Here is a 25,081-nt window from a genome sequence, read left to right as displayed (position 1 = left end):
TTTGACATAACACCGTTTATTCAACCCAACTAACTTTTTGTGTCCTCAAATCATTACTCCTCAATAGAATTCAATGGAATGTTTTGTAGTGCATTTTGACTTATTTGGTAATTCAGAGCTAGAGATACTTGGCACATTATGTCTTGTCAACTTGTGATGTGGTATTTGACACTTGTTGGCCCAATCAATATATGGACCCATTTTAGAATAAATTATATAACTTATAACTTAATATAAACTATTTATGTGCATTTTTTTTATGGTTTATGGATATGTGAGACCAATGCTATAACTAGTTTTGATGCCCTCCACAACAATAAAAAAACTCTCCCCTAAGCCCTGTAAAATAGTAAATATATTATATTCTTATATAATATTAAACTTAAAGATTACCCCTCCATTCATGGTATTAGTAAGGGCAGATGATCCCATACACCTGCCAGGAAAATACATTAAAAATAAGTATAATTATATTAATATGCAATAAAATTTATTATATAACTGTATAAAATATTATTATATTATTATTATGGATATTTATATGTTCGGTAAAATCAACTTACGACAATAATGTATATTGTTTATTTCGTGGAGTGGTAATTATAGTATTTAAAGTCTTTAAAAAATTATAATAAAGATATTTTTCTGATGATATATAGTAATTCATTGAAAAACAAATTGTGATATTTTATGGATTTTTTTTAATAAAACATATAGTTTTCACCTGTAATTTTTTTTTTCACAAATAGGACAATATAATAATAAAAAAAAAACAAAACAAAAAACTTTTTCATTGCATTTATTTTCTCTACACAATCATTCATTTCATTCATGGCATTTATTGTTCCATAAAATATTTCATTTTACATAATGTCATTCATTTCATATAAAATTTGAAGAAACCTGCAACAATCATACCCCACCTAGATACACAAAACAAATATTTTCAAAAATATAATACATATGAAATTGAGGTTTGCATGAACATTCTAATTGTGTACCATTTTCACTTTGAATAATAAACGATAGTTACAAACAGCGTTGTAATTTGAAAACAGACCTATAGGTTTTCACACATGCCGACCCCGTCACAGCAAATTAATTCCATTTCTGGAACTTACAATCGTTGTATGCAATCTATCACAATCACGATACAATATTTAATTCATACGTCAAAACTGTTTCAAATGTACTTCCCTCACAGACTCCTTAAAACCATTAAACTACAATGATGTTATTATTCAAATTGATTAAGCTCATCTATCCAGGAGGCGGACTTTGAATAATTATTTGAGATGCAATTAGATCCATCTGTACGTCGAGAGTCCAAAGTTCCAAACCATTGACCATACCAAACCTTCCTACGGCGGCGGCGGCCCGCCATGTTCCCTCGCCATACTCACCAACCCTATCCTTACCTGCTCCATGTCCTGCAAATTTCCCGACCAATCACAAATATTAATAACAACATAAATATAACGAAGACTTAAATACAACTATATTTCTCTAATGGAACCAGAATGGCAATGGAGTTATATATATTTCTTACATGATCTTGCAATTTGATGGTTGCAGTCATTCGATATCTCAAGTGTGATGGATCGTGTTCATGATGTGCTGTGGACGTGGCCATGGAAAGAAGAGGAACCCTCATTTCTCTTAGACTCTGTAGCAGAGCAATCATCAAATCGGTCGGATTGCTAAGGCTGTCGACCACCACTACTATATTTGCCATTTCATCAGAAGAAGCGGTACTAGAACTCTCTCCAATCTTTGATACTTCAACTGTCACCAAGCTGTCACCGCCCTGATCGCTACCGGTGGAGCCCTGTTGTTGCAGGCTTCTGCTAGTGCCAGCACCCTCCTGTGCTGTGCTGGTGGCTCCACCCTCCTGAGATTGAGCACGTGAGAACTTCTTCAATTCTGATTCCAACTGTTTATTCCTCTCTTCAAGTTCTTCTACCCGCGATTTGAGACTAGTTAAATACTCTCTCGTATACTCCAATATGGAAGCCTTGTCTTTCTGCAAATATATTAACAACAACTCATTTTTTTTGGTACTTCTAACTTAAATTTAAGCGAAGAACTGTTGGCTATTACATATATTTTCAATAGCTATAGAGATTAAATCCAAAGGTCAATGGATGGCCATAAAACTTCATTTCATTACAACAACAAATTTAATTTTCATGGAACGTACCCTTGCACCACGAGGTATGAATCGACGCAATGCGTCAAAGCTCTCCCTCAATTTCTCCCTCCTCCTACGCTCATAAATCACATGATGAACCTGACCGCTAGAAACCGTTCCCCCTGGTGGTCTTTCGCTCTCAAACATTGAGATTTGTCCCAATCTTTCTGCATGAATATTCCTCAAGATTGCTAGGCTTCTCTTCAATCTGTACTGACCCTCAACCACGGGCTGGCTCGACGTTTTACTTGGCGGTCTCCATATGTCAAATGCGCTCAGCATCATGCTCCCTGCTGAGGGGGCAACAGGGAAACCGCTGCCCTGACTGGTTTGCGGGAGCGGGAATAGCAGTGGATCTGGAACGCTAAGTTGCGCCGAGGAACCTGGATAAACTAGACTTGTGTCAAGACCAAGGCCACCGGTCAAAATCCCAGAAATGTTGGGTGACACAATTACATTAGCCAGAAGGCTTGAAAATCGCAATTTATTCTGCTCATCCGGTTGAACCTACAAGTGAAACCATGGAATTCAGCATGGAATCAACAGAATGCAGATGAGTAGTGCATAGGCCCATAGCTGGAGTGGGTATAATTATTAATATGATGTCTCACCAATTTTGTTGTTCCGAGCTCTACTACACCGATTCCGCAGGGAATGAATACTGCAGTCTAAGAAATAATGAAATGTCAGGGAAAGGGAAGGGGGCGACCGAAGAGGAGTACCAATCGTTCCCCCACAATTAATTTAAGTGCATCTTGCCACGTGTCTGAAACGAGGCAAGGCAGTATAAACACTCACCTGAATACCAGCGACCTGCATAGACGATTCCAATTAGAGAGAGAAATAATAAATTCATCAAATATACGTCAAATATTACGCCAGAAATAAGAAATTGAATGTGGGCTGAAATGGAAATCTATGTTACCATGTAGAACACTTCCTGGCTTTCATTAGAGCTGAAGCGCAGGAGCTCATTTGCCGTTAGCCACACATATGGCGGTTGACTCAACGCCAAACCTGGAACTCTGAATTGGACCATGGATTACAATGCATTAAAATTCTGCCGATATTCTTTCCAGCAGACAGGAAACTCAGTACGATATATTATTGGCAATTTCGACCATAGAATATATACAGAGATACTTTTGATTATTTAAAAATAATTATAAAAAAAACGTACTAAAATATATGTATTTTTAAATGCGCTAAATAAAAAAATTAAATTGATCTACTTATTAATTTAACGCAGAGATCTTTAATTTCATTTAAATATATAACACGCTCTCTGAAATATATACCGCTTTTGTAATTCGGTCGCATAGATCCTACATTGTGTGAGTGTGGATTAAACCTACCCAGCGTCCAGAGCAAAGCGACAAAGCTTGTACAAATTGAAAAGGGTTTGGCCTACGCTCTGGGCCGCGGCCGTAGAGGAACCAGTTTCCATTTCTGGGTTAAACCACCCGTCTTTACATGCTAATTCTCTGAAAATGTAAACCAAAAATATCATACAAAATGTAATTATATCCTTGATGCAGCTTATTCGACTGATATTCATGATGCAAAACTCATAAGAATAGAGGGAAAGAAACCTACTGTGGTGGCTCATCCAACGACCACAGCGCAATATATGTCCAGCCTAAAGGTATTACAATGCTTCTCATTATTTGTTGGAGTGAGTGGCCATCCAAGTAGAAAATGAAGTCCATGATCTGGAGAACATAAACCCTGCGGAGAAGGAAGCCTGTGGATCTCGCTGACGTGGAAATACAGAGGCCTTGAGGAAAAGGTGGCGATGATTGAGATTTTATAGAATGGAAAGGGTTTAAGAGCTGCCAAGGCACGATCTGGCGGGATGTGTGAACGGGGGAGAGGTATAGATGTGAAAAGGGTTGAAGATTCAATAAGGCGTGAAGTGGTGTGAACGCGGGAAATATAGTTGTGTCATGGGCCGTGGCTCCAGGAGGTGAAAATGTTTACAACAATTATAAATGATGGAGCTTTGAATTTGGATCGAAGGTCGTTAGACTCGTTCCATTGGTCGCACAGCGACGACCAGCCGCCATGATGAGTTCTGCAAAACCCAAGGAGATAAACTAATTAATTATATTAATTAATAATTTATATATATCTTAATGATATGTCAGATATATTTGAAATTAAATATCAAAAAATGTTAACGTATGATGAGTCAATATTAGATAAAATTTAATTTTATATAATATTAACGATTACAAAACTTCTAATAACTCAATTACATGTGAAATTAAATATTCAAACTGACAAAACTTATATATATATATATAAACCATAAATTTTAAATGCGTGTAAAATAATAAAATAAAAACTACAAACCACAAGTTTTCCTTGATATTCCGACAGATGCATAAAATTCCAAACAAAAACTTATGGTTTCTAAATTATAAACAAATACACACGCCTCTTAAAACACCTCTCCAAATATCTTCCAAAGTGAATTCAAGACATTAAAAAAGAGGATAAAATACCAACTGTTTGACCTTTATCGAGTTCAGTTTTTAACTCTTACGTCCCTACGTTTTGATTTTAAAAATTTCCGCTATATTTTTCAATTATATTGAAAATTCATTTAAAATTTTAAATAAAAAATATACTTACGAAAAATTTAGAGAGGAAACGTATACAAGTCTAAAATAAAATATCTAAAGCGTATACAACTGTCTGACCATTAAAAATAAAATAAATTTTTAAAGGATAAGAGGCTAAAATTTAATGACCGTAATATTTGGGTTTATGTTTATTAAAACTATGAATATAAGGGAAGTTAGATTTTTGTCCATACTACTTAAAATAAAATTGCATTTTGATTTAATAATAAAAATTAAAGCTTGTTTTAATTAGTCAAAAATTTATCTTTATCACATGAAAACAAATATCAACAACTTAAAATCTAAAAATATTATTGGTTAAAAATATAAATTCACACTTTTATAAATTATGTGATTTTTTTAAATAATTATAATAAATTAAAAATATATATATTTTTATTATTATTTTAAAATGGAGTTTAAAGGTTTATTTTACAATATGAAGAGATGTATAAGCATATTCATGTTTTAAATAGATTTGACATGTGTTTTTCTTAAAATAAAAATAAAATATAATCTAAACAGAAAAAGTAATGTCGGTTATGATAAAAATGCTATGCATGTAAAGTAATTAAAAGTAAAAGAAATGTAAAAAATATTTAAAACTAATACTTTTCAAAAAATATTTGAGTACATGATTTAAATAAATTATTTGAAGATCTATGTGAATTAATTTATGTCAATATAAACTTCAAAAATATTTGAATACATGATTTAAATAAATTATTTGAAGATCTATGTGAATTAATTTATGTCAATATAAACTTCATATATATTTATATATAGAAAAAAATTTGTTAAAAGAAAATATTACAATGTTGTATATAATAAAATATTCAACATTTTAATTTGCGCTGATAAAATGTCTTGATGTAAATGTTATGTAAAATATTTTAATGTCAATTATGTATATATTATATGTTGTGTTAAAAAATTATGTACACATCATAAAAAAAATAAGTTTTATGGTTAAAAAATCACATATTGTATTTTGAACGTTAAAGAAGTTTGCATGTGAAGATATTTGATCCCTCTCGGATCATGTTAGATATGTGCTTAAATGGATCTATGTTGGTTATAAATTCGTTATATTTTCATATATATAACTAATAGATGAAATGATTTTTTGGTCAAGAATGAGATTTCTTGTTCTTTAAAATGCAATTTTGAATACACAAATTACGTTTAGCACCCTAGAGCTTTGGGCACTTAAAATTTGCAAACTAAACAATTTAAACTTACAAATTTTATATCATTTCATCTATTAGTTAGAAAATATATGTGTGTGTGTGTGTGTTAAAATTTCCCTACTATACAGTTATAAAAATAAGTAATTAAATTCAATGTTATTAGTTTTTGCACTTAGATGTGTACTATAATTATAATTAATAACACTTGAGGCTTGATAGATTCACAAATAAGATGGATCTAGCATGGTATAATGATGTAGAAGAGAACCGATTTCTAGATTATAAAAATAGTATTCCATAAAATTATATTTAAAAATATTAATTCAAAAAAATAATTATATATAAAAAATTTAATATAAAATTATTAATGATGTTGTTGGTGATTACCATTCACTAAAATAAATATGGTCCAGTAAGAGATTACTAAATATCTTTTAACATTTTATTTCCATGTTTTATAAGAAGTAAGAGAAGGGTTCCAAGGTCACCATAGTTTTACTAACTTAAAATGTTAAGGAGGCCAAATATTTTGAAAATTAAATAGAATGTGAGTAGAAAATAGACTATTTATGAGAAAGTGTTTTTCATATTCAACCCCCTTAGTATGGCAAAGGTGACAAACTCTTTCATCCCAAGGCATTTTGGAATTGACAAAGGTTCACTTTCACTATGAAGCTCATGAGCACTTGTTTCTTATTTTGACAATGTTCATTTTCTTCTTAACAATTTCGAGATTGAAGGCATTTTGGAATTGACAAAGGTTCACTTTCACTATGAAGCTCATGAGCATTTGTTTCTTATTTTTGACAATGCTCATTTTCTTCTTAACATTTTGGATATTGTAGTTGATCACCTCCTTATAATATCTTAGTTTCCTTTCTTTTTATTATCTTTATTCCCCAAAATGATCTCTTCATTACCCCCAATGATCAAGCTAGGACTAGGCATGCTTATTTCATTCCCACTTGAGCTAAAGTTGGCAGATTTGTCTAGAGTTAGAACTGAATTTATGAAACTTTTTAGCTCCATTTTGTTTAATTTCTTCTTGTACATAAGATACCTAGTCATATCTATATTTTTTTATGGGAGAGAGTATTTTTTTTTTATTTGTTTTATCTTTCTTAGTAATTATCTAGAAATAATGCAACCCCAAACTTCACATCTATATAGAATAATAGGAATGACAAGAAATTCAAAAAAGAATTCATTTTTATTCATATCCAAACATTGATTGATTTATCATTATTTTTTAATCTTATAATAAGTTTTCCATTTTCCATTTAATTTTTTCTCAATACCCTAATTCTAAATAAATTTGTAATGAATATTGATTCCAAATTACTTATATGAAATTTTTTAAAAAAAAGTGATATATAAAATATCAATATAATTTAGATGTTTTTTTTTCAGTAGGAATATAATTTAGATGGTTAAATAATATAAACATGGTAACATAAATAAAATTTTAATTAATATAAAATTAAAATTGTAACTTCAATACGAGAGGCCGCGGGAGGGGAGGCAGACTTAAATATGGGGAGTGGCGGTACCCAGCATCGGCTCCCTCCATTTCACTGTCAATGTTGCGCACTGCCCCCTTCCATTTCACTCTCGATGTTGGGTATTGTCCCCTTTCATTTTCCTGGTTTTATTTTTACGGATTTTGTTTAATGGGCGTAGATGCAAAACTGCCGAATATGACTCAGGAATCGTGCAGTAGACGAGTTGAGCTCACGGTGACCAAGTATTCGCCAATCAATACTTACCAAGTATTTCAAGTCCACAAAATTTTGGTGCTTTGTTATGCCACCAGTTTTTGTGGACGAGTATGAAGCGATTTTCAACCGCTTTACCGTTCTTAAATTTTGCCCAAACCTTATCTTTTAGATATCATATTGTCTGAAGGTAATGTAACTTGCATGCAGAGCACATTAAGATCCACCGTCACTTTAGCAAGGTACAAGTGCAAAATGATGAAAAAATTATCATTGTAGATATGAGTAGCAACTTGTGGTACATATGACTTGATTTTTTTAAAATAATAGATCTGGGCATTATGATAAATTTTTGTTGTATCACAGTCTAATTCAAATATATAACTATCTTAAATTAAAAGTTTAAATGTTTATTAAATTTTGGCTTTTAATGTGTAACCCTCAACAATAAAAAAAAAATAACAATACAATATTATCAAAATTAGTAAAAAATTATTAAAAACTCGAACCACTCAACATAAAGCATAAAACATATTTAATGAAACAAATTTATGAGCGTTTATGAAAATTACAATAACAACCAAAACTATTTATATTTAATAAGTTATATCAGTTCATATAATAATAATAATAGAGTCTTAAAAAAAAATCCGATTATTTATAATTCCGGATCTAAAACATGAAATATTTTATAATACTTATTAATAGTTATTTAATAATCCTTATTAATCATCATTATATCATTTTATACAATATTGTTCCGATACAAATGTGGAATATGTGTATGTCGTAATATCCCTCTTGAATAATATATGTCATTCATGGTATGATACGTTTATGGGAGAGCAAAATCAAGATATAGACATGCCCCACTTTGAGGAATTGCCTATGTTTTCATTAATATTTAAATGGTATTGAAAGCGTGATAACTTTAAAATACGAGACCCTGCCAAAGGATATGACTAACATATGGCTTCGGTCTTTATAACCTTGGTGGTGGCAGCCATACGTCAACCCAAATATATTTAGTACAAATAAAATAAACTATAGCAAATATTAGAATTCAAAAAAAAAATATTATGTACAAGTGTCAAATAATGCCAAAACATACGCAGTAGATATCACTTTCTAACAACCACTACCTAACAACATTGACATAATAATCCAAACGTACCATATACATATTTCTAAATGATTTTCACACTATAATTTGACGTATAACTAACTTGATTGATTTTAAGTAAATCCACATTAATGCTTTCCAAGAAAATGAAAGAAATAGGCTCCAATGCCACCTTTTTCTATGTTTTACAAAATAGTCTAAAAAGTGCCCCTTGCCTCGTAATAAAAAGACTGACTCGACAACAATGGTAAAACGATAAATGAAAATAGAGGAGCGAGATTTAAAACCGATATGGAAGTTAAGAATTAGTATCATGTTACTTAAATTAATTAAGTTATGTTACATAGTATAGTTGAAATGTCAAATAAAATTACAATAAAACAAAAATTTTAAATTTATTTTTTAATGAATTTTTTTATTCTAACCAATAAGTAAATAAAATTAGTCATTTCAATATTATAATTATCAAATATTTCATTTAATATTTTAAAACGTAAAATCCTTATATTTGAAACAATTAGTTAAAAGTTAATGTATTTTGACTAAAAAGTTATTATAATATATTTATTTTAGAATTTTGAAATAATACTTAAATTAGTAAATAGGTAAGATTTGGTTTGGTTATTGAGATATTTTCTTAACAATCAATCTCTTAGTTTAGAAATTGTTGGATTTTATATGCGCTTTATATACATGATGTAATTGTTTAATTTGGTGAATTATATAGGAATTGTTTGTGTACCCTCTGCACAATGTTTGTTTCTCAAAATTCATTTTTGGTATTAGAGTTTGTATGGGCTTGACGGTTTGACTCCCTCATGGGAGGGCCTAGGGAGATGAAAAACATGTGAGGATTAATTCTATGTATATAGACTAGGCGTAGGTTTAGATATTATAGTGTGAAAGTAATAGTTTACAGTGTATTTCTTTTGCATGGAGTATGTGTGGAGGTTTGTAAGTGACACAACACTGTGGAGAGAACTTCGTTTCTACACATTTTTTGGCTTGACATTAGCGTTGTAAGCTTGATATTTCTTTCTCCATTACAAAGGAAGCAAAGAAATTACATAATAAAATTTTGTGAACATGGTCACCTACAACATGAATTTTATAGTCACTTGAATGCCTGTTTTGCCATGAGTAACGTAGTCGTGCCTAAATTCAAGCATTGTGGCTGGAGGATTTGGTTCGACCTCAATTCCATTGACACAGCCTCTTTTGGATGACCTGATGGACTCAACTCGCCATTGGTTTTGATAATTGGAGGAAGTCTTCGATTGTTGATGGAGTCAACTCGCCATCGGTTTTGATAATTAGAGGAAGACTGCAATTGTTGTTGGAAGCGTCTTCATGATTATGTCAGCTAGCCAGATTGCGATGGAGCTATGAATTCTACACCCGAATGGTGATGATGGACAACAAAATCCTTTGTCATTTGGTTTTATATTTTATGAAGTTGTTTTTTCTCGATAGATTGAATTTGTAAAAGTTTGTTTTTTGAAAGTTGCAGAAAAGTGTTTTCTGCAAGTTGAGGTTCATTTAGAGAAGTTGCAAGGACCTGAAATTATGTCTTACCTCCACTTCGGTGTGCTATAAGGAAACGTTAGGTAGAGGCATCATATGTCAGTGTCAGATGTGTCATGGATAGACAAATATTTGTAGCAGTCTATGATAATAAGAATAACGCTGCATCTTGGGTTTGCAACACAATATGTGACCCTAGGTTTTGACTAGAGATTGCTCGACATGTTTTATCTATGAATAGGACACAGTAGGCTTCAAGATAATGGAATCAAGTGTCAGAATACAATTTCCAATTATTCACGCAGTAGCTTGAACCGTTGCTGCTTCGACACAGGGAAAGTCATCAACTTGTTGGGCTCTCTCAACACCTAAAACAAGGCTATGCATAAGAGAGGAGAAACTTACCTTGAGTTGTATGGATTAAGTGAATGTGTAGATGAATATTCGTTGGCGAAGAGGCACTATTCATAGCAGATGTGGGAACTATTCTGCAAGATTTTTTTATTGATAACATGTTGTGTAGTGTGATGTGATTTAAAAGGTGTATTAATGCGCTCTCTCTCTCTCTCTCTCTCTCTCTCTCTCTCTCTCTATATATATATATATATATATATGTTCACTTTTTACATCTATATATATATATATATATATATATATATATATATATATATATATATATATTTGTAAAAAGTGAAGAACAAATTAATGAATTGAGGAATATAAGTAAACTAGTGGTCCTCAATGTTCTTCGGTTCCAAGAGAATATATCACTTATTTAATTGTGTGAGTAAGTTATACGTGAATGGCTCTTATTGTGCTTTGGGCTTCAAGAGCATCAGTTATGGTTTATTTTTATGAGATTCATTTGTGTGAGATAGGTCAAATTGTTTGTTCAACTTTTGAACACATTCAATATTTAGGCCACCCTCATAACAACTAGCAGATATCCAAAATCCAAATATCTGACAAATAGTGGTTGTTCCATAGGATAGTTCATTACTTGACAACTTTTATCGTGGAAGCCCTGACAAGATGAGATGTCAATATTGTTGATATTGCAAAGTTCGTCAATGATGGTCAAAGGTAGCTATTTTTTAAATGGAGGTTGAGTGAAAACTCGAAAATGTGGCGCTGAAGAAAGAGCAATGTTTGCGAGATTCCTACGTGGATGTGAGTTCTGATGAAGACCAATCAAACAAAAATCAATTATGTTGTTGTAATATGTGCTCTCTATATTGTAGTTTGTGATTTATGTAATAATGTAAGGATTATGGGGGGGACTTGAGAATAGCACTTACATTAGTAAATATCTAAAATTTAGTTTGTTTGTGAAGATATTTTCTCAACAATGAATCTCTTAATTTAAAAATTGTTGGATCTCATAAACACTTTATATACTTATCTAATTGTATGATTTGGTAAATAATATTTAAGCTATTTGTGCACAATTTATTCATGGTATGATTTGGTGAATAATATAAAAATAATTTGTTTATAAAGTGCGCACAATGTATGCTTAAAATTCCTTTTTAGGCGGGTATAAAAATGATATTATTAATATAGATATTATGATATTATTAATATGGATATTTATATGTTATGTAAAATCAACTTAGGCTGAGAATAAATATTGTTTATCTCGTGAAGTGGTAATTATAGGATTTAATTTCTCCCGATCGGGATGAGGAAACGTGGAGGCGATTATGGAAAGGGCATTGATTATAAGGACAGGACAGGAGGAAATGACCGCAGGTATCAGGCCACCCTCCCAACAAACGAAATGAATACTCTGTCAGATAAAACTTCAAGTGGCAGGGGTGGGAAAAGAGGCGTACAGATGATGGAGAGAAATGGCGGTGGTTATGTCAGGGGGAAAAGGATGGTGAAGAAGTATAACAAGAAGGTGACGGGAGGCGAAGAAGATGAAAATGCGGATGGAGTGAAGGAGGAACGGCTTGAGGAGCAAGAGGAAAACAATACCAGGGTAATCTGCAAGCTTGGGTATGTGCAAACTGCCTTTCTCACCTTACTTGTTTTCCTTTTTATCACTAAAATGAATAACAGTCAGTTGTGGGATGAGATGGGAGGTGGAAAGAGCCCCGGAAAACTGGGAAGGCCTCATGTTTTGCAGTATGAAGACAATTTGGAAAGATCCCAGGAAGGAGGGAGAAACTGCAGTCAGAGGCAGAGGTGGAGAAGTAATGAGGGAAAACAGAACGGGGCAGCCATGGATGGCAGCAAAGGAAAGATAGCAGCCGGAGAATTGTCGATGGACCCCCTAAAATGGTACCTGACCCGCAAGACAGAGGGAGCGCTTCACCCCCTGAACTCGGGAAAGGATGATCATGAACAGAGCATAAAAAGGGAGGAGGAGAGTAGTATGAGGAAGGAAATTCCAAAGAGACAAGTGGTTTCTGATGCAGAGAATGAAACCACTGTAAATCTAACACCTGTGATTGATGTGTGTGAACAGGAGGAGGTAGAAGCCAGGATGGCTCGACAGGGTCGAAGGCGTGGTCGAGGAGGAAGGGGCCGCCCGAGACAAAGTAATCAGGGTGACAGACCTGTGGAGGAACCCAAGAATCAACATAGAGAGAGGCGATCTGCCAGGACGGTTAGCCAAGAGGCAGCCCGTGCCTACCATGAGGAAACGGACAAAGACATTCGCCGGATAATTCAGAATCTGGAAGAAAGAGTCCTTGAAGAACAGTCAGGCTCGGAAACGGAAGAATGGGCAGCTATAGTTAGTGACCTTGACAATACAAGAGGGAGACAGACGTTGTATAGAAGATCCCTGCACATCTATTGGGTTTTAAAGAGTCTTTTGGCAAAGGCCTTGGAACAAGTTGCTAATGAAATGGCTGAAATTGCCAATGGAATCCCGAATGTGCAGAAGGAAATGAAAAATTTCGAAACCATTATGATCAACCAGAACAATAAGCTGGCAGAGATATCTCAGACCCTGTCCAGGATAGAAAGCTTGGTCACAAGCTAGGAAGAGCATGCGAATATCCCCATGGAAACAAGCAAAGATACTGGAACCAGAACGAGCTGATGCGGGGGACGATACACTGGAGGTTTTTTGTTTCTTCACAAATACTGTTTTATGCTGCATAGAAACTTATTAAGTAATTTTAGATGTTATGTTTATCTAGCTAGTATGGACAGAATTACCAAATTTTGGTTTTGGAATGCCTACAGTAAACTGAGGTGGCCAACAGACCTGGTTTCCCCGAGGGGCGGGTTGAGGCCACCATAACTGTGTATTTGGTCTTTATGTTTAATGTGAATAGAAAAGAAGAGAACTACCTTACATACGAAAAAAAATTATAGGATTTAATTTTTAATATATTAAAATAATTTTTTCCCATATATATGTTATGATATATCTCAATTAGAAAGGAAAAAAATCGTCACATTTTATAGGGATAAAATTTGTTTTTTTCCTATATTTATAAAATATATAGTTTTAGACTTTACCATGTATAAAACTTGTTTTCCATCACAATGGGAAAAAAGATTTTTCCTTCCAACAATATCATATAAAATTTTCTAACCACATTATGATATAAAAACTCTTTCCTACCACATGACATTCTCTCAGAAAAAAATTCTCTACAACCACGTATTCATATTTTATTCATATTATTTTGTGTTGCATCTTATACAATGCCATGCATTTCACAAAAAAAATTGAGAGACATGCAACATAATATTACTTAAAAGGAAAAGGCAATAGCGGCAAAATTTCCAGGCAATAAAGTCGAAATTTCCATTGTTTTCCAGATAAATTTGAAAACGGGTTAGACTGCCGCAATAAAACACACATCACAAATTCTTTCCGATGTACTTCCCCACATGTCAAAACTCTTTCCGATGTACTTCCCCATAGAATTGTTAAATCCGTTAAACTACAATGACTTTATTATTCGAAGTGAATGCGTTCGGCCATCGAGGCGGAGTTTTAATAATTATTTGTTTGAGATGCAATTAGATGCATGTGGACGTCAGGAATCCAAACAATTGACCAGACCTGACCTTTCTACAGCGGCGGCTCACTAGCTTCCCTCACCATACTCACCAAAACTTCCCTCACCTGCTCCGTGTCCTGCAAATTTCCGGTCCAATCACAGATATTAACAACATAAATATGGCGAAGCCTTGGAATAAACTATATCTTTCTAATGGAACCAGAATGCCAATCATATTTTATATTCTTACATGATCTTGCAATTTGAGGGTTGCACTCATTCGGTATCTCAAGTGTGATTCATCGTGTTCATGATGTGCTGTGGACGTGGCCATGGAAGCAAGAGGAACCCTAATTTCTCTCAAACTCTCCAACATCGCCACCATCGAATCGATCGTATTTCTAGGGCTGTCGACCACAACTGCTATATTTTCCATTTCATCAAAAAAAGCGGTACTAGCACTGCCTCCAATCTTTGATCCTTCAACTGTCACCAAGCTCTTTCTGCCCTCACTACCTGTGGATCCCTGTTGTTGCAGGCTTGTACTAGTGCCTGTACCCTCCTGACATTGTTGCAGGGCTGTGCTGGTGGCTGCACCCTCCTTAGATTGAGCACGTGGGAGCTTCTTCAATTCTGATTCCAACCAGGCCTGGAATTTGACGTCACACAGGACGTATTTTTTATTTCAGAATGTATTTGACGGCAAGGAAAAAATCTTCCACGTCAGGTTAGACGTGTGGTATACCTTTCCAACCCGTCGTTTTGACGTCTAATTTCATAGAGAAAACGTAAAAATCTATAATATCTGTAATGGGAGTATGGGAGTCTGGGACCACGTCACCACCGGGAGTATGGGAGTCTGGGACCACGTCACCACCAGACCAGTAGTGCTGCAGTAGCACTGGTACACAACGCGTTACGCTGGCGGCTGCACGCAGTTTAAAATAAAAGGCTTTAACTGCATCACCATCCCACTGTGTACTACAGGGTACTTACCATTGAATAATCCAGCTACCATCCGCCCGGCGCCGCTCAAAATTAAAACGAGACTTGCAAATTGCAATCTGCTAGTCACTAGTGCCGCACACTGCAGTGTGTATTCCTCCAGGCTCTAGTGAAGCTCATGTTCCAGTTTCGGAGGGTTCCCTGTTAAGGATTGCCAACGATCTTGCAATCTACTAGTCACTAGTGCCGCAGACTGTAGTGCGTATTCCTCCAGGCTCTAGTGAAGCTCAGGTTCCAGTCTCGGAGGGTTCCCTGTTAAGGACTGCCAGTGATCTTGGATACCAATTACAGTGAGGAGTTCAGACGTGGATGTCAAGCTATAAACAAAAAACCAGCAAACAGGGTAAGTACGGAAAGCGATTTTTTCATTTTTTCACAATATCACATGTAACGACAGCTACGGTCTGAAAATAATGTCCCTTGGTTTTTCAAATAGTGAAAAGGATATATCCAGGTTGTTATTCTTTTAATAACAAGAATTTGAATTGATGTATCTGTAGTGCTTTTAGTTGTATTTAGAAAAGTTCATAGGATCCCTTGACAAAGTTCATATATCCACTTCACGCCTAATAGATTTTGCGGTTAAGATTTATTTCTACTAGTTCTAAATACTTCTGTAATGTTGGAGAGTCCGCGTTTCATCTTATTCTCTGATAGTCACAGCGAAAATACAATATTAACGAAACTAAAACGAAACACAATATTAATTAAGAAACAAAAATGACCATTTATCATTATATTCAAGTTAAAGTTCCATAAAAACGGCTCTATCCTTTGAAAGTTTTCTCGAGTCTAAATTTGCTACATAAATCTATACAACACATCATTTGTGTATCATTTATGGGAAGATGGGGGTCGAGGTGACAACCCTCAGAAATCGGGAAACTAGTCAAACCAGTGTTTTAGAGTCTTCTCATACAACAATTAATTGATAATACTCGGCAGCAACTCTGTCGTTGAAAGTTGCAGGGTTTCATACATGGTTTAATTATATAAGAGCCGTTTTCAACAGTATTGATTATATATTTTATGTGGAATTCTAAGCTGCATGAGTCTTGCTCAATTAATTTTAAACTAGTACAATTTCTGGGAAATTCAATCCATGGAAGTTGGGATATTGTTAATGTTTTTGGTCCACTGATGTGTTATACAATGTCATTAATGATCTTAAACATAAATAAATTGCTTTGCTGGTAATTGAGAGAGGTGGATTTATTGCTATTGCTGTTAGTTTAGGATGCTTTATGTTTAGTTCACTTTGAATTTTAATTTTGCATGTCATTCATGGTTGCTGTTACCAACAGATTTTTTCTCCAACAATTAAAACTGGAACAGTTCATTAACATGGCAAACAGAAACACGCATACCCTAACCCCTGCATGGATTCATGTGAAGCAATTCACAGTTTTTTTTTTCTCTGTAATTTTTATTAAAGGACTGCCCTTTCAGACACATTCATATTAATAATGACATGGCCACTCACAGGGCACATGCCCATTGACATGACAGGGAGATTTACCGAGACAAAAAAATCTGGTTTTGGAGATCCGCGTGCTACTGAAAACTTGGAATATGAAAAAGTAATAATGGAGAATTTCGATTTTAGTCTTTTAACGGGGCACAACCACTGGAAATTTCGGCCGAGTGCCCCCAGTCACGTATCATTGGTCCGTGATCCACATTTTATTTATAAATCCTTCTATATTTATTGATTTGTGAATAAATTTGTGCGTTAGATCTTAGATTTTGTGTGAACGAAAATATTTTTCAAATTAATTACATTAGTGAGATTTGGTTTACTTTTCGAATTATTTAAGGTGATTTATTCCCGTAACAAAAAAAAATCAATTTACAGGTAAACTTGTGTATTTCAATTTATAAAAATTTATTAATAAATAAAATAAATTTAAAAATAAAACAATGGAATAATTTCTTTCATCATGTTTTTCCTATAACTTTTTACAAAATTAATTTATTTCACTCCAATATATAATATTACCACCAGCAAAAAAAACTACTCCCTTTGGGGTCCTTTGCCACATATTACCCCCTAAGATCGTTCTGAATCTTTTTAAATTATTGTTTAAACTTTATACGGTTTAATATATAAATTTTATTCTATTTAATATATAAATTTTATGATGTTTAATATATAAATTGATGGTGTTGGAGTCTCTGTTTGGTGTGTTGCATATTTGGGATGCAAATTTTAGTAGGCTGAAGTTCATTTTCAGATATATATTTATGTTCTTTTTATTTATTCTACAATGTTGTCCATTGTTATATTCATTTTTGATTTAATGAATTTTAGTTTATATATATATATTTTATACAGGTGGTCACAAACCTACAAATGTCTCAAAAGAGAAAGATACAAGTTACAATTGGGGAAATGTATGGATGGACAAAAGGGAAAACTTTTAAGACTCAACAGAATTCAGAAACACTTGAAGAAACCCATAATGCTCATGTGGAACAACAATTACATGAAATTTTTGGAAGTTCTTCTGAACATGATGTAGATGAAGAAACAAATGAAGTTGAAGAAGAGGTTGGTGATAATTCAGAAATGAAAGTGCAAACAAAAAGACAATTTTCGCATGGAATGGTTAAATAAGTTTGTTTGGTTGAATTATGTGAGGTTTGATGATAAAATAACTATGAAGTGTAACTATTGTGAGAAGTATAGGATGAATGGACCATGGGGTTTAGGGAAGGGTTGCACCACATTACAACATGATGCTCTTGTTACTCATGAAAAATCACGGGCGCATAAAGATGCTAAGGAAAGATGGATTAATGCATTAGAGGGAAAGATGAAACCAATTCCAGATCATATTAGACAGATGAGAGATGCCAATAAGGAAAGAGTGATTTCTACAATGAAAATATCATATTTCACTTGTCAAGAAGATTTATCTCTATCAAAGTATGAGAAGCTTTGAAAATTTCTAATGGATGCAAAAACTCCAAATATGCCAAAGTCTCAAGAGTACTCTTCATACACTAATCGTAAGTCTGCAAATGATTTTATATATTGCATATCAAAACATCTTGAACGGATTCAGATAAAAAATATGTTGGAAAGTCCTTTCTTCTCATTGATGGTTGATGAAAGCACTGATCGAACCTTAGAGCAACACCTTGTTATTTATGCAACATATTTAGACTCAAAGGGTCTTGGGCCACCTATCTCGCAGTTTATGAAGCTCAAAGATGTAGTAGATGGAAAAGGAAAAACAATATATGATATTGTCAATCAATTAAGAGATGTTAGAGGCCTTCAATATACAAATTTGATAGTTGTTTCTACAGATGGAGCTTCAGTAATGATTGGACATGAAAATCGCTATGTTTCATTTTTGAGAAAGAACAATCCAAACCTTATTACAGTTCATTGTGGTGGCTCATCGTGAGTCTTTAGTAGCAGCAGATGCTTCTAAGAAATTCCCTGAGTTATTATTTGTTGAAAAATTGTAAACAAAGTGTATTCATGGGTTCAAAACTCTCCAAAGAGAAATAGTGAACTTAATGATTTGCTTAGAGTCATGCAAATTGATGTTTTTGATGTTCTACAAATACATTCAGTGAGATGGTTATCTAGGGGGAAGTTATTATAAGGCTTGTGAAGCTTATGCCAGCAATTTTAACTTTGTGGAAAAATGAAAAAAAAACTTCATCTTGGTACGATAAGACGAGAATATATTCTGTCCATTTTTGTTTACATATGCTTGCTGATGTGCTAGGGGAATTGAACAAGTTGAATGTGACTTTTCAAGAAGAAAATGTAGACATTACAACTATTGGGTTGGCTCTTGAAGTAATTATAAGCACATTATCCAGATGGCTTTTGAGAAAAGAGACATTTGCAGAAGGCACAACTTATCTTTCAAAGTTTTTAAATGATTCTCAAAATGGATACATTGATATTAAAGATGAAGGGAAAGTTGTAGATAGACATGAGTTACAATACATCTCTATTTCAGCCATGGATATTGAATCCAATGAAGCAAGGAAACAATCTATGAAACCTTGTATTGAAGGTACACAAGAGAGTTGTCAGCAACTCACTGAAGGTTATATAGAGACTCTCATAGACTCTTTGAATGAAAGATTTCTAGACCTTCATCTTTTTAATGCAGCGAAATTGTTCACCCCTTGTTATTATTCAGAAGAGCGTCGTAGTCGTGAGAAAAATTCAGAGCGTTGATTTTTAAAGTTTTTTCAACATTTGCAACATACCGTATCAAGTGATGTTGGATTTGTAGCTTTATTTGATGTTAAAGCTTGTAAAAGAGAGTTGCACCCTTTTGTTGATTCATTAAATCTGGCTTGTGAGGGGTTTTCTATGAAAGAAGCATGGAAAGTCTTTCGTAACACAAAACAGTGGCACAAAACCTATCATAATATGATGAAATTATGGCAAGTTGTCCTCACTATTCCTCAAGTACAGTGGATTGTGAAAGGGGATTTTCTAAGCAAAACATCATCAAGGACATTAGAAAATCGAGGCTTGGGTTGGATACACTAGATGCTCTAATGAGAGTATCTTTGAATGGACCTGAATCATCTAATGTTGAATCTGATAGACTGCAAATCTACAATTTCAATTTAACAAGAATCATTATAAACAACCGTCATTATCAGCTTCCATTTAATGACTTATTGTGTGTTGTGGAATAAATTTACAAAAATTGTTAAAATAAAGTTTCTGTGACACTCACATATTTAATTAAAACATAAAACGAAGGATAAAAAAATGCAAAATCGTCCTCAAATTTTAATTTGACAGCCAAAAAGAATTGGAAATTTCAGGCATGATTCCAACTCTTTATTCCTCTCTTCAAGTTCTTCCACCTGCGATTTGAGACTAATTAAATACTCTCTAGTGTACCCCAATATGGAAGCCTTGTCTTTCTGCAAATATATTAACAACAACTCAATTTTTTTTTGTCCCTACTTCCAACTTAAATTTAAGGGAAGAACTGCTGGGTATTACATATATATTCAATAGCTATAGAAATTAAATCCAAAGGTCAACGGATGGCCATAAAACCTCATTTCATTACACCAACAAAACAAAAAAATTTCATGGAACGTACCCTTGCGCCACGAGGTATGAATGTACGCAATGCGTCAAAGCTCTCTCTCAATTTCTCTCTCCTCCTACGCTCAGAAATTACATGATGAATCTGACCGCTAGAAACCGTTCCCCCGGTGGTCTTTCACTCCCAGACATTGAGATTTGCCCCAATCTTTCTGCATGAATATTCCTCAAGATTGCTAGGCTTCTCTTTAATCTGCACTGACCCCTCAACCACGGGCTGGCTCCGCGTGTTACTGGGCAGTCTCCATATGTCAAATGCGCTCATCATCATGTTCCCCGTTGATGGGGCAACAGGGAAACCACTGGCCTGACTGGTTTGCGGGAATAGCAGTAACCCTGGAACGCTAAGCTACGCTGAGGAAGTCTCAAGATCAAAGCCACCGGTCAAAAGCCCAGAAGAAGACGGCCATTGCAACGGTTGCAGGTAAGGACGCAAACCACTTGCGAATTCCGCGATGGACATAGAAAATTGGTGGGTATCGTGCAGTATACTGATTTGATCACCTCTAAACATAGTGGGATACTGTACATAAGAGACCATGGATGAACTCTCATGACTGTCAATGGAGCGTGATAGCAGCGAAGAACAAGATGGAAGGAGTTAATATGCTCGTCTCAGGAATAGGCATGGGCATGGGGACAGAAATGTTGGGTGACACAATTACATTAGCCAGAAGGCTTGAAAATCGCAATTTATTCTGCTCATCCGGTTGAACATACAAGGGAAAGGGGAAACCATTGAATTCAGCATGGAATCAAAAGAATGCAGATGAGTAGTAGATGGGCCCATAGTTGGGGTGGGTATAATTATTAATATGATGTCTCACCAATTTTGTTGTTCCGAGCTCTAATACGCCGATTCCGCAGGGAATGAATACAGCAGTCTTAAGAAATAATGAAATGTCAGGGAAAGGGAAGAGGGCGACCGAAGAAACCACAATTAATTTAAGTGCATCTTGCCACGTGTCTGAAACGGGCCAGGCAGTATAAACACTCACCTGAATACCAGCGGCCTGCATAGACGATTCCAATTAGAAAGAAATAATAAATTCATCACCATAGGAAGCATTTTATATACGTCAAATATTACGCCAGAAATAAGAAATTGAATGTGGGCTGAAAGGGAAATCTATGTTACCATGTAGAACACTTCCTGGCTTTCATTAGAGCTGAAGCGCGGGAGGTCATTTGCCGTTAACCACACATATGGCGGTTGACTCAACGCCAAACCTGGAACTCTGAATTGGACCATGCATTACAATGGATTAAAATTCTGCTGATATTCTTTTCAGCAGACAGAAAACTTAGTACCATATATTATTGGCAATTTCGACCATAGAATTATATATATAGTGATACTTTTGATTATTTAAAAATAGTTAAAAAAATATACTAAAATATACGTATTTTTAAATGCACTAAATTGGTCTACTTGTTAATTTAACTCTTGAGATCTTTAATTTCATTTATATATATAACACGATCTCTGAAATACGTATTTTTTAGAGGGCTATCAAAAGATCATAAAACCAGAGATAAATCTGATATGTAACTTTTTTAATTCGGTCGCACAGAGCCTACATTGTGTGAGTGTGGATTAAACTTACCCAGCGTCCAGAGCAAAGCGACAAAGCTTGTACAAATTGAAAAGGGTCTGCCCTACACTCTGGGACGGGGCCATCGAGGAACCAGTTTCCATTTCCGGGTTAAACCATCCGTCTTTACATGCTAATTCTCTGAAAATGTAATACCCTTAATGCAGCTTAGTCGACTGATATTCATGGCACAAAGCCACAAGAATAGAGAGAAAGAAACTTACCGTGGTGGCTGATCCAACGACCGCAGCACAATATAGGTCCACTCTAAATGTACCACTACGCTTCTCATTATTTCTTGGAGTGAGTGGCCATCCAGGTAGAAAATGAAGTCCATGATCTGGATAACATAAACCCTGCGGAGAAGGAATTGCCTGTGGATCTCGCTGACGTGGAAATACAGAGGCCGTGAGGAAAATGTGGTGATGATTGAGATTTTATAGAATGGAAAGGGTTTAAGAGTTGCTAAGGCACGATCTGGCGGGATGTGTGAACGTGCGGAGAGAGGTAAGATTTGTGATTGTATAAATGGGAAAAGGGTTGAAGAGTTAACAAGGCAGGAAGTGGTGTGAAGGCGGGAAAATGTTTATGCAGATTTGAATCTGGATCGAAGGTCGTTAGACTGGTTCCATTGGCCGTACGCGGAGTAGAAGCCGCCATTGGTCGTACGTGGAGTAGAACCTCTGCTCTGCGCGTGGCGCTCCGTCAATGAACCATCGGAACGCTGCGTGTATCCACCAATGAACTGACCAGTGACGACGACGCATTATGTTTTTTTTGTCCCCACCATAGTTATGCCGTGTGTCGAGTTAACATTTTAGGCATGCGATGTACCTGAGCTTTTAGTGCTCCCCGTACTAAAAGCTCAGGTACATCGCATGCCTAAAATGTTAACTCGACACACGGCATAACTATGGTGGGGACCAAAAAACTTAATGCGTCGTCGTCAGTTCATTGGTGGATACACGCAGCGTTTCGGGTCACATACCTTTTACCAGAGCTGGAATTTGTTCCACGCGTCCAGCGACTCGGGACACGGGTCTGGAAGGCTATGCCTTTCCTGTTCTGTGTTAAAAGGCCGTGTTTCATTTCTGTTTCTGTATACATCTTGCTGGGACACTCCATGGTTCTCCATTTACCTGGTTTTTCTCTGACTTAATACCATATCCGTGTTCTGTCCGATACGAGTAAGCGGGTGGCGTTCATATATGTCGTTCTGGCTCTCAGTTATGGTGGTTTCGATGGTTCCGGCGCTTTCTCATCAGAGGGCTTCGCGGAGCGTATGAGGTATGTAACCTGTTTCCAAGCTACTAGTTTTTTTAGTCATGAGGTATGTAATCTGCTGTACTCTGTACAGCACAGTTTCTTGTTGCTTCATGCATTTTCTCTGAACACACTATGTATATACTCTTTATATAAATATAAATATCGCCATTTTTCGTACTGGAAAAAAAACTTATGGTTGCTAAATTATAAACAAATACACACGCCTCTTAAAACAGCTCTCGAATTATCTTCCAATGTGAACTTTAGACATTAAAAAAGATAAAATACAACTATTTGACCTTTATCGAGTTCATTTTTTAACTCTTACGTCCCTACGTTTTGATTTAAAATTTTTTCCCTATATTTTTCAATTATATTGAAAATTCATTTAAAAATTTAAATAAAAAATGTACTGATGCACATTTTAGAGAGGAAACGTATACAAGTCTAAAATAAAATATCTAAAAAGTATAAAACTGTTTGACCATTGTCGAGTTCAGGTTTTAACTCTTACTCTCTACGTTTTGATTTAAATATTTCCCGCACATTTTTTCAATTTAAATATTTCCCGCACCTTTTTTCAATTATGTTGAAAATTCATTTAAAATTTTAAATAAAAAATGTACGATGCATATTTTAGAGAGGAAAATGTACACGAGTCTAAAATAAATTATCTAAAAGTATTTATCATTTTTAGGTAAGTGTCTAAGTAAAGTCATTTTTTAAATGATAATGACGGTTTTTCAATTATGTTGACAATTCATTTAAAATTTTAAATAAAAAATGTACGATGCATATTTTAGAGAGGAAATGTACACGAGTCTAAAATTAATTATCTAAAAGTATTTATTATTTTTAGGTAAGTGTTTTAAGTAAAATAATTTTTTAAAGGATAAGAGGTAAAATATAATGACGGTAATATTTGGGTTTATGTTTAAAATTAATAAAAGTCTGTGATTTATTAAAACTATGAATATATTACATTTATTGTCCATACTATTTAAGATAAAATTGCGTTTTGGTTTAATAATAAAATTTAAAACTAGTTTTAATTTTATCTTTATTATATGGAAACAAATATCATCAACTTAAAATCTAAAAATATTTGATAAAAATATAAATTCACAGACTTTTTAAAAATAATTATAATAAATCAACTTATATTTATCAATAACAACTAATAATTATTACCGTTATTCAAATTATCTACTGTATTATTTTTTTTTTCTCGTTAATACTATGCTATTTTATTATGTACATTAAAAGGAAAACAGTTACAGTCAAGAGTTCAAGTTGCCAGAGGCCGAGGATGGCACTCTGGACTGACAGAGATCAAAATAACCACCCATGCAGGGGCGAGACCACTGAGACTAAACACCCACGCAGGGGCGACACCACTAAGACTAAACACCCACGCAGGGGCACCATCACTGAGACTGACCACCCACGCAGGGGCTTTGAACCATTGAGGACTAGTGAGAGCAAAATTAGTCAACCCGCGCAGGGGCGAATAAGAGAAAAAGAAGACCTTCATCATGTTCCCTCGCAGGGGCGTATACAGACATTGAACTATATGACTTTCGAACCAAACAAAGACACCCAAAACATACATTAAGCCATTGTAGTGAAAGTAGCAATTCGAAGAAAAACCTAAGCATTGTCTGAGGGTGAGCGCCTGATCGAGCGGACGACTATTCGTCCGGCTCTTCTTCATAGATCCAGCACATGCCTTCCGGGGGAGGGCCCCAATCGACCTTGGCCTTACCT

At 34.6% G+C, this 25,081-nt stretch overlaps 1 protein-coding gene and 1 pseudogene across 1 annotated transcript; both read right to left on the bottom strand.

The window, feature by feature from the left end:
* Nucleotides 1-1,361: 1,361 nt before the first annotated feature.
* Nucleotides 1,362-3,855, bottom strand: LOC149185708 (putative transcription factor bHLH041). Its single transcript, XM_089409114.1, has 8 exons — nt 3,788-3,855; nt 3,547-3,675; nt 3,117-3,216; nt 2,990-3,004; nt 2,803-2,859; nt 2,201-2,698; nt 1,550-2,023; nt 1,362-1,430 (listed from the first exon to the last, which is right to left on the bottom strand). The coding sequence occupies exons 1-8, from the start codon at nt 3,853-3,855 to the stop codon at nt 1,362-1,364; spliced, it is 1,410 nt and encodes a 469-aa protein (XP_089265240.1).
* A 10,557-nt stretch (nt 3,856-14,412) lies between these two features.
* Nucleotides 14,413-22,340, bottom strand: LOC149185707 (putative transcription factor bHLH041; annotated as a pseudogene).
* Between the last annotated feature and the right edge of the window lie 2,741 nt (nt 22,341-25,081).

This window comes from Pinus tabuliformis, chromosome 3_1 (assembly GCF_031772625.1).
Source record: "Pinus tabuliformis cultivar Carrire ecotype Pingquan chromosome 3_1, CPIR1, whole genome shotgun sequence".
NCBI classification, from domain to species: Eukaryota; Viridiplantae; Streptophyta; class Pinopsida; order Pinales; family Pinaceae; genus Pinus; species Pinus tabuliformis.
This window is presented reverse-complemented; position numbering and strand designations above follow the sequence as displayed.

Bases quoted from the DNA above. Each gene is read 5' to 3' on its own strand.
- LOC149185708 (XM_089409114.1), bottom strand. From the start codon at position 3,855: ATGAGAAGCATTGTAATACCTTTAGGCTGGACATATATTGCGCTGTGG. The intron at 2,024-2,200 runs GTACGTTCCATG...ATATATTTGCAG, and splicing joins TCATACCTCGTGGTGCAAGG to AAAGACAAGGCTTCCATATT. The intron at 1,431-1,549 runs GTAAGAAATATA...GGAAATTTGCAG, and splicing joins CCATCAAATTGCAAGATCAT to GACATGGAGCAGGTAAGGAT.